Below are 19,125 nucleotides of genomic sequence, written 5' to 3'. Positions count from 1 at the left end.
ATTTAAATACATGTTTGAGGAAAAAGTTCCTTGTAGCCAGGGAAAGCTGCCTTTCCTCCCTTTGAAAGACTCTCATCTGAGAGGCCCCTTCTTCCCCCTCTGTACTTGTTTCTCCTGGGTGATGTTCAGTGCCATCAGTATAGACACAGCACAGCAGCTCACCAACAGCAAAGGTACTTTTACAAAGTCAGATCCTGAAGGTTCTTCTAGCTGATGACAGAGTGACTCCCTCCCTCTGAAGATGCTTATTGGTCTTCCTTTGCCTGCCACTTTGAATGGGGGTGGGGAATGCCATGTATTTAGAAAGGAAAATATAGAGAAAAGAACATTGATCTGGTGACTGTGCCATCAACAAACAGGGATAATAGGCATGTCATTTAACATGCCTGGGGCCTCAATTTCATAACCTGAAAAACAAGGTAGTTGGGTTATATGGTCTCTAAGAATTCATACTGCTCTAAAATTACATGGTTATTGTTCTTTGGGATCTTGAATATGGTCACTCTTAAAATCCTATACTTTACCCTTGTCTCTCAAGACAGTGTGGACCTAGCATTTGTCCAGTGTTACATGAAATTTCTGTCACCACACTTCAAAGGCCTTTTTCTTTGATTTCTACCTAATTTGGGGTTGATTGATCCTAACAGTTATTGAGAGGAATGTTTTTGAGGGAAATCTTGGGAGAGTTGGCTTGTAGCAAGTAGAAAGGCCTCATAAATGTTTAAGGCTGTTTCAAGATCTGGTTATCTTTCAATTATCTGGTTGATGTTTCCCAAGCAACTTGTTCACAGCTTGTCACAATTTCTAGTATAACCACTAAATCCAAGGTAGCCCAATTCCGAGGCAAACACAGAGCCAATCTAAATCCTCCTTCCATTGTTTTTATTACAGGGTGCTATGGAGACAGCATGGACTTTGGAGTCAGCCAGAGCTGGGAGTTCACAATCTGACTCTGCCTTTTTCTGATTTTGTGATACAGGTTAACCTCCCTGTGTCTCAGAGTCATCATCTATAAAACAGCAATACTTAAGTACTTACCTTAAAAATTATTATGGGATTAATGTGATGACAGACAAGAAGAGCTTCTCATGTGCCTCTTAAAGAGAACACCAGACATTTGTATACCTCTTTAGCATTTATGAAACACCTCATAGAAGTAGTTTCATTTAGGGTGTTGTGTGGATAAAATATCATTTAGGTATTGAGGCCTGAGTCAGGCTTGCTGGGTAGGGGCCCTGGGCTTTGGAGCTAGGTCACACCAGATCCAGAGCCTTGGCTATCTTGAGGGTCTTGTCTAAAATATCCTTTTATATTTTCCAGGAATCTGAATTTCTGTGTTTGGAGTTTGATGAGGTCAAGGTCACCCAAGTCCTGAAGAAGCTCTCGGAGGTAGAAGAAAGTATCAGCACACTGATGCAGCCAGCCTAGCTGAAGATGGAGCTGTTGAAGCAAAGGTGTTCATGATCCCTCCCCAGGGACCTGCTTTTTTAAAATAAAAAAAAAAATCTTATTCCCCCAATAGTATTAAATCCTCAAGTTCAAATCTTGCCTGCCTCAGCTTGCTGCGATTTCTTTCTCTCTTCCTTTCATTTACTCTTATAGTTGATCTACTGCAGATGTTCTTATACTTCAGCATACAGAGGCACTCATAAAAGCATTTTTTAAAAAAATGGCCTTAAGGACCTTATCCACAGAGACTTGGATTCAGTAGGACTGGGGTGGGATCAGCTTTAGAAACCCTTGCTATGGTGGCTTATTCCTGGGTAGGATTATAGGAATTTATACATGATAAATCATGTATAAATTTGGTCAAGGCTGACCAAATATGGCCTAAGCTGAGGCCTAGAGGAGCCTGCCTAACCTAGAAGAGGTTTACTGACCTTAGTAAGACATGAGATGCTTCTGGAACTGATTGAGGCATTTGTATTAGTTCTGCTTAAATCTTGGGGGGTCTGGTTTGATCTGAGCTACTGAGAAACTTGGGCTTTTCTGGAACCTAGAACTAAATTGGCCTCATCATAAAGGGTCTCCCTTCACTTATCTCAAGTCAGGATGGTGGGAAGGGAAAATGTCTCTTGAAGTGATATGAGGTCTTTACCTCAGAAAATTTTACCTAAGTCATCAAATAAAACTTCTTCAAGACAATTTCTTCAAGAAAACTAGCATAAAAACTAGGTCCTGGGAATTCCCTGGTGGTGCGGTGGTTAAGGATCTGCCTGCCAGCGCGGGGGACACGGGTTCAAGCCCTGGTCCGGGAAGATCCCACATGCCGTGGAGCAACTAAGCCCGTGTGCCACAACTACTGAGCCTGCGCTCTAGAGCCCGCGAGTCACAACTACCGAGCCTGTGAGCCATAGCTACTGAAGCCCGCGCCCCTAGAGCCCTTGCTCTGCAACAAAGAGAAGCCACTGCAATGAGAAGCCTGTGCACTGCATCAAAGAATAGTCCCCGCTTGCTGCAACTAGAGAAAGCCCGCGTGCAGCAACGAACACCCAACGTATCCAATAAATAAATAAACAAACAAACTAGGTCCTGAAAGAGAAGTTATACCAAACACCAAGAATATTCTAAGAGGAGGAACTGTCAACTAGTACATTGAGGCTATGGTCCTTGTTGAACAGGTTTTGTCATCTGACACTGATAACATTTAGAAACTTCAGTTGCCTTTGGGATGTAATGTGTCCCCAAAATGTAGTGCTCTTGGTCTGTGGTTACAGCATATGTCAGTTCTAATGAGTTTATTCCAGGGCAGTAATAATTCCTCTTCTGTTAAGCATTTTCTCCTAAATCAGTTTAAAGACATTTTAGGAGCTTTTCCAAAACCCAAGCAGAAAATTTGGCTTCCTCCCTGATTAAAACCATCCCAGCAGTTAGCAGACAATAACCAGAAAGTTTTAAATGTAGCCCCTGTGGACCCTTCAGAAAACATCTTGAAACAGTATGGTAAATAGATTCAGAAAAGGCACGTGGTTTGGTGAAAGAACTATTAAAACTTGCTTTCTGTTCTCAGGGCTACTGTCACGTGATCCAGGAGAATTCAGATAATGTCTCCTGCTGTAAAATGGAGGAAAAGAATATCTCATCAGATAATGGGATTCCAGATGTCACTGAAAGGAAGAACTGTAGCTACCATGTTAGTATTGAGTCACATTTCCAATGAAAGTCTATGGAGGCCTGAAGGAACAGTCCATGGGCCCACAGGGAGAGGGCATCATTGTTGTGGTTTGAAGCTCTATTTAGGTCATTCTGTGAAAGTAATAGCCACAAAAGTGGACATGGGCTTTTTTATTATATCCCCAAACCCTAGGTCATTGGTAAAACTGTGAATGCATACTGAAATTTTCAGAATAATGATAATAAAAGAAACTGGTTGCTGAAGGTGGGCCCCATATTTAACACTAAACACTTTTGAATGCAAGTGGTTTCAGACAGGGTATGTTTGCATGTGTTTTATGTTTATTGGTGATTTTTTACTTTCTGATTGCCAAGGGAGTATTATGTTTATTATAGTCTATTGTGAAAATATAGTACTCACTAAGAAGAGTTAAATGACCCATCATCATTATTATTGAGGTATAGTTGATGTACAGAGCACACAGTTTTTAAGACTTTGATAAACATTACAAATTGCTCTCCAAAAAGGTTAATATCAGTTTGTATTACCTCTAAGAAAGTATGCGACTAAATTATTCCCTTTCTTGCCTATTGGATATTATCTGCTTTTTGTATTTTCTGGTACTGACCTGTTTTTGTAAATTTTTGCAAAGGGCACTTACTTATACTAGGACATCTTCCTGGGGATGGGGCAAGCATGGAGAAAGGACCAGGAAAGGAGAAAACTGGCATAATGGTCCCAGCAGACCCCACTAGGTTTCCTACCTCTATAACCCTAGGTTAAAACCACTTTATTTTGAGTTCAGGAAATGTGGAGCAAAATAAAAATAATCCTCAGCCTGAATTGGGCCTTGTAGAAATTGTCCCTGCTTAAACCATAAGCACTGTAACTTCAGTCTGTTTAGAAACAGTACAGACAAGCCAAACGTTGCTTTCAAAATAAAGTCAGAAAGAATCTCCAGACTTTAGCAGTTTCATGTTGATAGGGAGCAAAGGATTTGGCCTTATTCTCAGGACTGCCTTTTCTTGGAAGCTCTGGTTCCTATCAGCTTCATCAGTGGAGGCTTAAATTCGACTATTATAGCCTCCTCTTTCCTTTATATAACCTCTCTTCCCCCAGTCTTGCTTTAAGGATGATTCAAAAGGAATTGCAGCATTTTAAAGTTTAGTTTAACTTAGTCTTTCCCAAGTGCAAGCAGGTGGTGAAAAGCAAATGATCACATTGAGTATCTGAAATCTTAAATAGCTGACATTGTGTCAAGCTAGTAATTATTGAAGTTCTTTTTTTAGACCTGAGTGAAAATTTGGAAAACAGAATATAATAGAAATTAAAGGAAAATAAATGTTAAACAGATGTTAGAAAATATTGTTTTCTGAAGTACACAATAAATATCTAGACCAGTGAAGGGACAAGGATATAGAAGGAGGCCTTCTGGAGTCAGATTAGAAATGGTTTGATACTTTTCTAAAAGAACAGGATGCTGGAAAAGATGGGCCTTTGTGAGACAGTTGCCACCTTATAATTCTTAACTGTCCAACTTCCCAGCCAAGGTTTTCAAATATTTTAGATGGTGATTTAGCCAGCAGAAGGGAAAACGTAAATAGAACATAATTAGTTTGCATTTAACTCTAGTTGCAAAGTGTACAGTTTTTTGCCTCAAAATTTGAGAAATAGCAGTTTTTATCTAAGTGCAGTCAGTTCTCCCTTATCTGGGGACGGCCATAAACGTCTCTTACCACATCACAACTACATGCCGTGCTCAACTAGCTTATGTTGCAAAGGAACCTGCCTCGGCCTGTTTCCTGTCAGATAAATGGTGCCAACCAACATAATTCACAAGTTTAGTACATATATTATCAGAATAAAATACTAAGCCTGTACATGAGAAGATAGTAAAATACGGGTATTTACATCTTTTACTCACCAAGCACTGTAAGTAGACCTTTTGTTTCTCTCTTACCTGCTCTTGGCTAGTTTTCTGTTTCTTGCTAGTGTTAGGGTTTCAAGTTCTGTTGATTTACAGGATGGAGGTGGGGGAGAAATGGGAAGGGGGGAAATATAGGTTTGATTGCACAGTGGAATAAGAGATTAAACTACTAGTTTAAAGGAATTTAGGCTGAATAATGAAAATAGTTAAAATCCTTAATGCTGCTATTATACTGTTTTTACATTAAAGAAATAAAAATAAATTTGGGAATTTTATATGATTCATATTCTGGCTATTTTTAGAACCATGGCTAAAATTTGGCACTGATCGCAGAATGACCGATTTGGAGGCTTTTGTAGAAGCTATTTTATCATCTTGTCAAAATGGGGAAACATCTGGAGAGACAGGGCAGAGGACTTGTACAAGGCTGTCGTCAGGAAGAGACCTTAGGGTACTGTCTTCCATCTCTATGTTCTACCTGCCAGACTCACCAAAAGAATAAAATGTGCTTGTAGAAAATACCTATGTCCTAGCTCATTGTGTTTAGATGCTGATAATTTTTCCAGTGATGATTTTTGTTTGGAGATACGACCTTGAGGGCTGTGAGGTCCAGTGTCACTTGCAACCTGCATCCACATTAGACCTGTCTCTGTGCTGAGGCTGCTAATGTCCTTTGTAGAGCCTGATGCTATTTCTTATTACCTTGGCTTCACTCAATGCCACCCATCTCTAGGACAATGTGCAAGATGAGTCTGCTGCCACATGGGGCTTCCTGGCTGTCCACAGTACCCAGACAGGCAGCAGACTATCCTTATCCTTGCTGGACAACCATGACCCAAGCTTACTAAATACAACATAACTCTTGTTCATTAATTCATTATAATAATGTCTATAGTGAATTCTGTAGCAGCCACTTCCTCACTGTTACGGTTTTCTCAACATGGTCTACCCACAGTGCAGTAGAAGAGAAGTCAGATTTTTTTTTTTTTTTACATTTTAATTATAAAAGTAACACATGTTGGGAATTCCCTGGCTGTCCAGTGGTTAGGACTCCATGCTTCCACTGCAAGGGGCACAGGTTCAATCCCTGGTCAGGAAACTAAGATCCCATAAGCCGCATGGTGCAGCCAAAAAAAAAAAAAAAAAGTAACACGTGCTCATTAAAAATTATTAAATATTATTTAATTTTTAAATCAGTATAGAGTTGTATAGAATCAGTCTTCCTTGCCTTTTGCTTTTAAAAAAAAGTCTCTCTCCCCTGAAGTAGTTGCTGTTAAGAGTCTGGAAGGTGTGTTTCCTTCCAGACACTTTCTAGGCACATCAAAGTAAGGGGGTATATACATACACACACATATACTATATCTATATCCATATGTATGTTGATATAGTTATATGTTCAAGTATACCTTCAAAGCATCATTTTAGTGGTCCTTAACTTTTGGATGATACTTTATGTCTTAAAGAATCCAATGAAAGCTATGGTTTCTCTTTCCCAGAAAAAAGACATGTACATATTCACTGAATTTTTCATTCAGTGTCAGGAGTTTCATGAATTCCCAGAAAGCAATCTGCCACCACCTCTACCAATCCCCTAAGGTTTATGGAGCCAGGGACAGCCAAGAAAATAGCAACAATTTGTAGTGGATTTGGAGAGGATTATTATTTACAGCAGAAACCTAATGAATCCGTATACTCAGGGTGCTCTTAGTTGAATTTTCTGGTCAACAGAGTTTATCACAAAATCTTTTTTAGTTACAAAACTTTGAATTAAAAACATTATAAAAAGTCTCAGTTCACTCCCCTCTGTGACAGACAAGGATCCCTCAGTACTCCATTCTCATCCCTTTGTGCCTGCTGAACTTTCACAACTGCCATCACAGCGCCTAAGCATTTTGGTATACCTCTTTGTCTGCACATCTGTCTCCCCCCACCCCTACCCCCGCCCCATGGCTGTGAACTCCTTAAGGAGAGGGACCTTATCTCATCATCTTTGTATGCTTCCCCCTCCCCCTGCCTACAAAAATCTCCACAATTGTGCATGAGATGAATGAGCATCAGATGTGTGATGATTGAGTTGAGTATTAACCAAATCCAGTGGTTCCATTTAGTAGGGAAAAAGAAAGCATTAGAGTCAGAGAGATGTAGGTTTCAATCACAGCTCAGCACAGGCCTGGCTGTGGGACCTCAGGCGAGTTTAGTTTTCTCATCTGAAAAATAGGGCTGATTTTTTTTTTTTAAGGGATGATAAATCGAATTCACAGGATTAGATACTATAGGATAAATAGGATTTAGGAGATAGTCTCAGAGACATCTTTTAGAGACCCAAGGGCTCTTTGCCTGGGTCAAATCCTGGCTCTTTTATTTACAAGCTGTGCAAACTAGGGCAACTTATTTAACATCTCTTTGCCTCAGTTTCTTCATTTGTAAAAATGGGATGATAATACAATAATACCGACCTCAGTTGGCATACTAGGAGAATAAAATGAGTTAATATGTAGAAAGCACCTGGGATAATATCTGCACAGAGTTGGCACATATAAATGTTTGCTGTTGCTATTTTTATTATCATTATTACTACTGTTAGGAACTGTCTTCTTAGGAAGCTAAAACCAGTAACCATGAAGCAGTTTACAAGCATTTCAGGTCAGTGGTCAATTAAGTGCTAAATTGAATGGTACAAACACAATTGCTATGAGAGTTTCAGCAAAGAAAAAGGTCAGAGGGGGCTGGAGTCATCTAGAAAGGTTTATAAGCCAAAGCTTTTTAAAATCAGGTGAATTCGTGAAGATAGAGGGGTATGTTTTTGGATCTGGAGGTGGAAAGGGAACACGTTTCCAGGAATGGGTAGGGTCACACCTTTTCATGGAAGGGGCCTGCCTTTTCTCTTGGTGGATGTTTACAATTCCGAATCTTATCTGGCTCACAATCTGGGGCTCAGGTTCTAGGTGATGAGTTGTCATAAATGGAGAGCTGAGAAAAGGGAGACTAATGCAGTTGTGTTCCTGTGGAAGACAATCAAAGTTAAACGTGGCTGGAGTCAGAGAATCTGCGACTGCTAACAGATGCAGGACTGTGCAACTAAACAAACCCCAAGGCTTACTCCCTCCCTGAGGAGGTGAGGCCACAAGCAGTTACTGTAGCATGCCTGGTGGAACTCTGGGCCCATTCTGGCTCGATTGAGAAGGAAGGTGAAGTCTGTTGTTCTTTCAAGGGTTGCTTACCTGCCTCCTGAAGAGAATCCCCAGGGCCTAGATTCTGGAAAGGGAAGGGAAAGCAACGAGAAATTAAAAACAACCTTTGTCTTGTTAGCCCATGAGATTCACGTTCATGCCCCGCAAGCACTTTGCAGGAAGGAATGAGTGGGTTTTTTTGGCTGCGTTGGGTCTTTGTTGCTGCACGCGGGCTTTCTCTAGTTGTGGTGAGCAGGAGCTACTCTTCGTTGCGGTGCGCAGGCTGCTCATTGCAGTGGCTTCTCTTGTTGTGGAGCATGGGCTCTAGGCACGTGGGCTTCAGTAGTTGTGGTATGTGGGCTCAGAAGTTGTGGCTTACGGGCTCTAGAGCGCACGCTTAGTAGTTGTGGCGCATGGGCTTAGTTGCTCCGCGGCATGTGGGATCTTCCCAGACCAGGGCTCGAACCCATGTCCCCTGCATTGGCAGGCAGATTCTTAACCACTGTGCCACCAAGGAAGCCCAGAATGAGTGTTCTTTAAAAAAAATTAATTCCTACCTGCTCTTTCCCACAAAGCAGAGTTCAGTTGTGGCGACTTAACGGGGGTGAAGGTTGTTACTCTGTAAAACTGAACTTTGCCCAGAGAGTTTGTATTTGCTGTCAACCAACAGCCAAAGAATGGCCCAGGAAGGCAGATGGGCCAGGTAACATTCACTGTCCCCTGGAGCCCCACCCTAACCTGGAGTGGCCGGCCCAGGTAGGGGCTAGAGGTGAGGTGCCAAATCCTCTGGGCACTGAAGGTCCACCTGGCTTTGGACCTCATAGACCAAGGAGGTGCCTTTCCCCAGATCCCCTCTGAGGTGGAAGAAAGCAAATCACTTCATAAATTACTTACTGTATGATCCATTAAACCATAGATGTAACCATTTGCTGGTTAGTGTACCACCACTTTAAATATGGTCTATAGGGAATTTAGAGAAAAATCTTTTCCCCCAGTATTAGGAAGTAAGTAAAATAAATAATAAGTAAATAATAACTAACCAGATAATTCGAGTAGAGGAGTATCCAGTGGGCAAGTTATCAGACCCACCCAATTCCCTTGCTGAGACAGATGGAAAAAAGCTGATCCTTCTTTGCATCTATGCTTATGTATGTAACTTTAGTAAATGGGGAAGAGTAAGGCAAAAGTTTAACAAACAGTCCCCTTTCCTCTCCCTGTACACATAGGGAGCTGTTGAATAAAAAGCCAAGGGAATTTGATTCTGAAGTTCCCTGAAGAGCTGGAGAAATCTCCTCACGGGGGACCTGACCCTGGGAGAATCAACTTGCAGCCCCTGTGGGAAAGCAGCCGGAGAATCACTGCTGGAGAGGTGAGACCCAGCTAGTTCCTGTTGACCTGCATGAGCCCCCGGAGAGAAGTGGTTGCTGCATAACAGCAGGGCCATTCTTTGTAGACGGAACACTACACCTAGTTTTGTACCTGGAAGCTTAGCCAATTAATAAGCCACTTAACTGTGGTTTGTTAAGAAGCTGGTTTGGGGAGACGACGAGGGTTTAAACTCTTATCCTTTTCTTCCATTTTATCTTATCCTTGTCCTGGAAAAGGACTGAAGATTGCTGGTGACTTGTTCCATTTCTCACCCTTATTTTGCCAGGTGCTAAATCACCCAGTCAGTCAGAATTAAGCACATGCTTCCAGCTAAGTTTTTTGAGAGATTAAAAATATTTCAACTGTCAAAAGTATCACCATAGTCTTAGGAAAAATCAGGACTTCTGTAGGATTTCTGTGCTTTCATAGTTTTTTTGTTTTTTTCAGTTTTTTAAAATTATAAGTAAAAAGAAGGGAGGAGACTCATAATCTTTTTTCAGGGACTGTTAAGGGTCTTAATCAGGCCTGATATCCCACAAAGTTTCCAGGGTGCCCTGTGGGAGGAGTATAGGGCTGCCCAAGAGGCCGAGGCCACTGGAAGAGGGATTGATTATATTTCAGGGTTAAGAGGGTACCTCCCATTCTGGGAGCTCAGAACATGGACCTTGGCCTTTTGGGTGGAAGTGTATGGACATTTCTGTCTTCAAGGAGCTGTTTTGGTTTGCTTTTAACTTTATGCAAATAATACATGGATACATTGTCCTTGAGAAGCATTTAAACCTTATAATTAAGGCTAAAGTCCTCTATGACCAATACCGTCCATCCTGGTTTCTTCCTCCTCTTCCTCAGCAATAATCTCTGTGATCACTTTAAGTGTATCTCCTTCCATGGTTTTTTTATGATTTTTACCTACCTGCATATATGGCCATATTTACAGTACTGTTTTATGTATTCCTGTAACACAAGTGCAATCACACTGTATGTATTATCCTGCAAATTGCTTTTTTCCCTCAACAGCATGTTTTGGAACTTTTCTAAATTAGTACTACAGAGACCAACAACCCACCAAACTGATATAGAGAATATTTCAAAGTGGAAGCATCTGAACTACAGAAGATGCTGAAAGAAATCTCATTAGAACTTCCCTTATCTGATCAGAACAGAGCTCTACTAGAGCCAGCTGCCAGCACTCTCCCCCCATCACCCTTACGGCTCAAATTAGGGAGGCTGACCTTGGGCACTGGGACATCCCCCCAAAACTGTGTAAACACATCTCACCAGAACCTTCCATCCTTTGAAGCCCAAAGCCCCTCCCCTCCTATTAACCTGGTATATAAACCTTTACTCCTAACTATTCTGGGAGCTACTCTAGAGTAGTACAGGGAGTACTATGGGGTGGTCCTACATTCATAATATTAATACATTTTTCTCCTGTTAATTTGTGTGTTGTCAGTTCATGTGTATCGCACTCCCCTCAGTCAGACCTAAGTTGGTAGAGAAGTTTTTCCTCCCAAAAGTTTATATAATTTTACCTCACTAATTTCAACTGCTGCATAGTATCAGAGAGACAATAGGTTTGGGTTTTGTTTTTCTTTAATTCCCTATCAATGGATTTTTAGGTTGTTTCCAGTTTTTCCCCATGGCAAACAATACTGCAGTGAATATACTTGCACATGCCTCCCAATATACATGTGCAAATATATCTTAGGAAACAGGAATTGCTATATCATGGGTTATACGCTTTTTAGATTCTAGACACTGGCAAATAGACTGGAGTACGATAAATGTTTAACAGCCAGTCTCCCATAAAAGGAGGTAGGGGCTAATTTGTAGCATTTGTCCTATTTCCATTGTGTGAGTTCTCCCACCATGGCCAATTTCAAACTACTAATATTCATTACTGAACTTGGATTTGGGACGAGTGATACACTGTTAGCTCTTGCAAGCTGGTACGAACTGACTCCAGCACAGTTGGAGAATTCCTCAAACTCAGGATGCAGATAGATACCGGCAAATAGCCCTCCGAAGTAGCCCAACCAACTTGTACTTTCGCAAGCAGTGTACGAACCTGTCTTGATAATATTACAGTTTTTTGCAAATATGAGTCAAAAAACGATACCTCATTTTGCCTTGCATATTCCCAGTCATCAATGAGCTTGAGCATCTTTTCACATTTTATCAGTATTTCCTGCTCTGTGAAATGGTCCATATCCTTTGCCTGTTTGTTTTTTCTTGTTGTTGTTTTACTTATTCATCTTTTTCTTACTGATTTGTTGGAGCCCTTGATGTAGTCTGAAAATATATTGTCCTTCAAGTAGTTTTCAATCTATTTTAGAGAATAAAATTGTAGAGGAATATTCCCAAATTCTATTGAGTACCTACTATATGAACATACCCATCAAGGACTGGGACTGAGAAAAGTACACATGGTGTACATCAAATTCTGTGTGTACTTGTGTACCATTGTGGTAGGGTCAGTTGAACACACATGTGCATACCACTAGTACTAATAACAAGTAATTACTGTGAAAAATACATAAATTGTATTTTGGCTCAGTCAGGCTATTTGTTGTATTTTTCATAAGCATATTATCGATCATTTCTCTTGGGGTCACTTAGGTCACTGGACTTTTTTCTGAAGGAATATATATAACAGCACTTCTTATTCACACTGAAGTCTCTCTTGAGTCTTCCTGTGAGGTCTCATCCTCATCTTTTCACTGTTGGCCCTGATCTGAAAAGGTGCAGTGCTTTTCTCTCCAGGCTGTTCTTCCCTGAAAATGACTGGCTGCCCCAGCAGCTTGCTGTATTCTGGGATCAATTAAGAACTACAGTTTTGCCCAGGAGGAACCAAGATGGCGGAGTAGAAGGACGTGCTCTCACTCCCTCTTGTGAGAACACCAGAATCACAACTAGCTGCTGGACAATCATCGACAGGAAGACACTGGAACTCACCAAAAAAGATACCCCAAATCCAAAGACAAAGAGAAGCCACAATGAGATGGTAGGAGGGGAGCAATCACAGTAAAATCATATCCCATAACTGCTGGGTGGGTGACTCACAGACTGGAGAACACTTATACCAGAGAAGTCCACCCACTGGAGTGAAGGTTCTGAGCCCCACATCAGGCTTCCCAACCTGGGAGTCCGGCAATGGGAGGAGAAGTTCCTAGAGAATCAGATTTTGAAGGCTAGTGGGATTTGATTGCAGGACTTAGACAGGACTGGGGGAAACAGAGACTCCACTCTTGGAGGGCACACACAAAGTGTGTGCATTGGGACCCAGGGGAAGGAGCAGTGACCCCAGGGGAGACTGAAGCACACCTACCTGCTAGTGTTGGAAGGTCTCCTGCAGAGGCAGGGGGTGTCTGTGGCTCACCATGGGGACAAGGAAACTGGCAGCAGAAGTTCTGGGATGTACTCCTTGGCATGAGCCCTCCCAGAGTCTGTCATTAGGCCCACCAAAGAGCCCAGGTAGGCTCCAGTGTTGGGGTGCCTCAGACCAAACAACCAACAGGGAGGGAACCCAGCCCCACCCATCAGTGGTCAAGGAGATTAAAGTTTTACTGAGCTCTGCCCAGCAGAGCAACAGTCAGCTGTACCCGCCACCAGTCCCTCCCATCAGGAAACTTACACAAGCCTCTTAGATAGCCTCATCCACCAGAGGGCAGACAGCAGAAGCAAGAAGAACTACAATCCTGCAGCCTGTGGATCAAAAACCACAGAAAGATAGACAAGATGAAAAGGCAGAGGGCTATGTACCAGATGAAGGAACAAAATAAAACCCCAGAAAAACAAGTAAATGAAGTGGAGATAGGCAACCTTCCAGAAAAAGAATTCAGAATAATGTTAGTGAAGATGATCCAGGACCTCGGAAAAAGAATGGAGGCAAAGATCGAGAAGGTGCAAGAAATGTTTAACAACGACCTAGAAGAATTAAAGAACAAACAGAGATGAACAATACAATAACTGAAATGAAAACTACACTAGAAGGAATCAATAGCAGAATAACTGAGGTAGAAGAATGGATAAGTGACCTGGAAGACAGAATGGTGTGGAATTCACTGCTACAGAACACAATAAAGAAAAATGAATGAAAAGAAATGAAGACAGCCTAAGAAACCTCTGAGACAACATTAAACGCAACAACATTCACATTGTAGGGGTCCCAGAAGGAGAACAGAGAGAGAAAGGACCTGAGAAAATATTTGAAGAGATTATAGTTGAAAACTTCCCTAACATGGGAATGGAAATAGCCACCCAAGTCCAGGAAGCACAGAGAGTCCCATACAGGATAAACCCAAGGAGAAACATGCTAAGACACACAGTAATCAAATTGTAAAAAATTAAGGACAAGGAAAAATTACTGAAAGCAGCAAGGGAAAAATGACAAATAACATACAAGGGAACTCCCATAAAGTTAACAGCTGATTTCTCAGCAGAAACTCTACAAGCCAGAAGGGAGTGACATGATATACTTAAAGTGTGGAAAGGGAAGAACCTACAACTAAGATTCCTCTACCCGACAAGGATCTCATTCAGATTCGACAGAGAAATCAAAAACTTTACAGACAATCAAAAGCTAAGAGAATTCAGCACCACCAAACCACCTCTACGATAAATGCTAAAGGAACTTCTGTAAGTGGGAAACACAAGAGAAGAAAAGGACCTACAAAAACAAACCCAAAACAATTAAGAAAATGGTCACATTAACATACATACCAATAATTACCTTAAATGTGAATGGATTAAATGCTCCAACCAAAAGACACAGGCTTGCGGAGTGGATACAAAAACAAGACCCATATATATACTGTCTGCAAGAGACCCATTTCAGACCTAGGGACACATTCAGGCTGAAAGTGAGGGTATGGAAAAAGATATTCCATGCAAATGGAAATCAAAAGAAAGCTGGAGTAGCAGCACTCATATCAGATAAAATAGACTTTAAAATAAAGAATGTTACAAGAGACAAGGAAGGACACTACATAATGATCAAGGGATCAGTCCAAGAAGAAGATATAACAATTATAAATATATATGCACCCAACACAGGAGCACCTCAATACATAAGGCAACTGCTAACAGCTGTAAAAGAGGAAATCGACAGTAACACAATAATAGTGGGGGACTTTAACACCTCACTTACACCAATGGACAGATCATCCAAAATGAAAATAAATAAGGAAACAGAAGCTTTAAATAACACAATAGACCAGATAGATTTAATTGATATTTATAGGACATTCCATCCAAAAACAGCAGATTACACTTTCTTCTCAAGTGCACATGGAACATTCTCCAGGATAGATCACATCTTGGGTCACAAATCAAGCATCAGTAAATTTAAGAAAATTGAAATCATATCAAGCATCTTTTCTGACCACAACGCTATGAGATTAGAAATCAATTACAGGGAAAAAAATGTAAAAAACACAAACACATGGAGGCTAAACAATCCATTACTAAATAACCAAGAGATCACTGAAGAAATCAAAGAGGAAATCAAAAAATACCTAGAGACAAATAACAATGAAAACACGATGATCCAAAACCTATGGAATGCAGCAAAAGCAGTTCTAAGAGGGAAGTTCATAGCTATACAAGCCTACCTCAAGAAACAAGAAAAATCTCAAATAAACAATCTAACCTTACACCTAAAGGAACTAGAGAAAGAAGAACAAACAAAACCCAAAGTTAGCAGAAGGAAAGAAATCATAAAGATCAGAGCAGAAATAAATGAAATAAAAACAAAGAAAACATTAGCAAAGATCAATAAAACTAAATGCTGGTTCTTTGAGAAGATAAAGAAAATCGATAAATCATTAGCCAGACTCATCAAGAAAAAGAGGGAGAGGACTCAAATCAATAAAATTAGAAATGAAAAAGGAGAAGTTACAACAGACACCGCAGAAATACAAAGCATCCTAAGAGACTACTACAAGTAACTCTATGCCAATAAAATGGACAACCTGGAAGAAATGGACAAATTCTTAGGTATAACCTTCCAGGACTGAACCAGGAAGAAATAGAAAATATGAACAGACCAATCACAAGTAATGAAATTTAAAATGTGATTAAAAATCTTCCAACAAACAAAAGTCCAGGACCAGATGGCTTCACAGGTGAATTCTATCAAACATTTAGAGATGAGCTAACACCCATCCTTCTCAAACTCTTCCAAAAAATTGCAGAGGAGGGAACACTCCCAAACTCATTCTATGAGGCCACCATCACCCTGATACCAAAACCAGACAAAGATACTACAAAAAAAGAAAATTACAGACCAATATCACTGATGAATATAGATGCAAAATCCTCAACAAAATACTAGCAAACAGAATCCAACAACATATTAAAAGGATCATACACCATGATCAAGTGGGATTTATCCCAGGGATGCAAGGATTCTTCAATATACACATATCAATCAATGTGATACACCACATTAACAAATTAAGGAATAAAAACCATATGATCATCTCAAGAGATGCAGAAAAAGCTTTTGACAAAATTCAACATCCTTTTATGATAAAAGCTCTCCAGAAAGTGGGAATAGAGGGAACCTACCTCAACATAATAAAGGCCATATACGACAAACCCACAGCAGACATCATTCTCAATGGTGAAAAACTGAAAGCATTTCCTCTAAGATTAGGAACAAGACAAGGATGTCCACTCTCACCACTGTTATTCAACATAGTTTTGGAAGTTGTAGCCACGGCAATCAGAGAAGAAAGAGAAAGAAAAGAATACAAATTGGAAGAGAAGAAGTAAAACTGTCAGTGTTTGCAGATGACATGATACTATACATAGAGAATCCTAAAGATGCCACCAGAAAACTACTAGAGCTAATCAGTGAATTTGGTAAAGTTGCAGGATATCTCTTGCAGTCCTATACACTAATGCTGAAAAATCTGAAAGAAAAATTAAGGAAACACTCCCATTTACCATTGCAACAAAAAGAATAAAATACCTAGGAATAAACCTACCTAGGGAGACAAAAGACATGTATGCAGAAAACTATAAGGCACTGATGAAAGAAATTAAAGATGATACAAACAGATGGAGAGATATACCATATTCCTGGATTGGAAGAATCAATACTGTGAAAATGACTATACTACCCAAAGCAATCTACAGATTCAATGCAATCCCTATCAAATTACCAATGGCATTTTTTACAGAACTAGAACAAAAAATCTTAAAATTTGTTTGGAGACATGAAAGACCCCAAATAGCCAAAGCAGTCTTGAGGGAAAAAAATGGAGCTGGAGGAATCAGACTCCCTGACTTCAGACTGTACCTGAAAGCTACAGTAGTCAAGACAATATGGTACTGGCACAAAAGCAGAAACATAGATCAATGGAACAAGATAGAAAGTCCAGAGATAAACCCACGCACCTATGCTCAACTAATCTATGACAAAGGAGGTAAGGATGTACAATGGAGAAAAGACAGTCTCTTCAATAAGTGGTGCTGGGAAAACTGGACAGGTACATGTAAAAGAATGAAATTAGAACACTCCCTAACACCATACACAAAAATAAACTCAAAATGGATTCGAGACCTAAATGTAAGACCGGACACTATAAAACTCTTAGAGGAAAACATAGGAAGAACACTCTTTGACATAAATCACACAAGATCTTTTTTGATCCACCTCCTAGAGTAATGGAAATAAAAACAAAAATAAACAAATGGGACCTAATGAAACTTAAAAGCTTTTGCACAGCAAAGGAAACTACAAACAAGACGAAAAGACAGCCCTCAGAATGGGAGAAAATATTTGCAAACGAATCAAAGGACAAAGGATTAATCTCCAAAATATATTACAGCTCATGCAGCTCAATGTTAAAGAAACAATCCAATCCAAAAATGGGCAGAAGACCTAAATAGACATCTCTCCAAATAAGACATACAGATGGCCAAGAAGCACATGAAAAGCTGCTCAACATCACTAATTATTAGAGAAATGCAAATCAAAACTACAATGAGGTATCACCTCACACCAGTTAGAATGGGCATCATCAGAAAATCTACAAACAACAAATGCTGGAGGGGGTGTGGAGAAAATGGAACCCTCTTGCAGTGTTGGTGGGAATGTAAATTGATACAGCCAGTATGGAGAACAGTATGGAGGTTCCTTAAAAAACTAAAAATAGAATTACCATATGATCCAGCAATCCCACTACTGTGCATATACCCAGAGAAAACCATAATTCAAAAAGACACATGCACCCCAGTGTTCATTGCAGCACTATTTACAATAGCCAGGTCATGGAAGCAACCTAAATGCCCATCGACAGACGAATGGATAAAGAAGTCGTGGTACATATATACAATGGAATATTACTCAGCCATAAAAAGGAACGAAATTGGGTCATTTGTTGAGACGTGGATGGATCTAGAGACTGTCATACAGAGTGAAGTAAGTCAGAGAAAAACAAATATCGTATATTAACGCATGTATGTGGAACCTAGAAAAATGGTACAGATGAACCGGTTTGCCGGGCAGAAGTTGAGACACACATGTAGAGAACAAACTTATGCACAGCAAGGGCAAAAGCTGTGGGGGGGGTGGGGATGGTGGTGTGATGAATTGGGCAATTGGAATTGACATGTATACACTGATGTGTATAAAATTGATGACCAATAAGAACCTGCTATATAAAAAAATAGATAAAATTCAAAAATTAAAGAAAATAAATAATTTACCTTGTAGGGTAACATAAGCTATTCAAATTAACTGTGTGCACAAATAGTAAAGCTTTCTGAACAATATACAATATGTCATATAAACTTATAAGGGTGAATTTTGTATACTATTTTATGCTTTATTTTATGCATTGAAACATTTTTTCAGTTTTATCTCAAAAAAAATAAAAAATCACCCCAACCAAAAAAAAAAAAAAAAAAAAGGAACTACAGTTTTTCTCTGGGATGGACAGTTGAAAACATATTGAAATGGTACCAGGTGGTAGTGCAGATGTTAGGGAGGGAAACTCTTGAATCCCCAGGTTTCTGACATTCTTGCCCTTCCTCCTTCCCCCAGTACCATGCCCAGTACTGGTTCTAGTGAATTCTGAGCGAGGATCTTGATTCTCTGAATTCACACTTAACTGGAAATGGTAGCTTTGGTAATATGTTAGAGCAGCAAGTAGTTCTTAACCAGGGATGGACATCAGGATCCCCTGGGGAATATCTATTAACATGCCAAGTCTGCTGAATCAGAGTCTGGGTGGAGGGCAGGCATGTGTATTTGGTGAAAGTTCTTGAATAATTTTTTTTAATTGAAGTATAGTTGATTTACAGTATCATACACAGATATTGTAAATATCAGGTGCACAGCACAGTGATTCAGCTTTATGTATGTATGTGTGTGTGTGTGTGTGTGTATATACACACACACACATATACACATACACACATACATATATATATGAATTTTCAGATTCTTTTCCCTTATAGCTTATTACAAAATATTGAGTATAGTTCACCATGCTATACAGTAGATCCTTGTTAGTTATCTATTTTATATAAAG

The 19,125-nt window shown here is 40.0% G+C and overlaps 1 protein-coding gene across 1 annotated transcript in view; it reads left to right on the top strand.

Annotated features, from left to right (window-relative positions):
• COMMD1 (copper metabolism domain containing 1) overlaps positions 1-1,543 on the top strand; it is a 159,043-nt gene extending 157,500 nt beyond the window's left edge. The window contains exon 3 of the mRNA XM_065891384.1: positions 1,321-1,543. Within this exon, the coding sequence (XP_065747456.1) occupies positions 1,321-1,428 (108 nt within the window). The 3' untranslated portion in view covers positions 1,429-1,543. The remainder of the gene's footprint in view (positions 1-1,320) is intronic.
• Positions 1,544-19,125: the final 17,582 nt, after the last annotated feature.

This window comes from Phocoena phocoena, chromosome 14 (assembly GCF_963924675.1).
Source record: "Phocoena phocoena chromosome 14, mPhoPho1.1, whole genome shotgun sequence".
Taxonomy (NCBI): domain Eukaryota; kingdom Metazoa; phylum Chordata; class Mammalia; order Artiodactyla; family Phocoenidae; genus Phocoena; species Phocoena phocoena.
The sequence above is the reverse complement of the archived record's forward strand: the minus strand, read 5'-3'. Positions and strand labels throughout refer to the sequence as shown.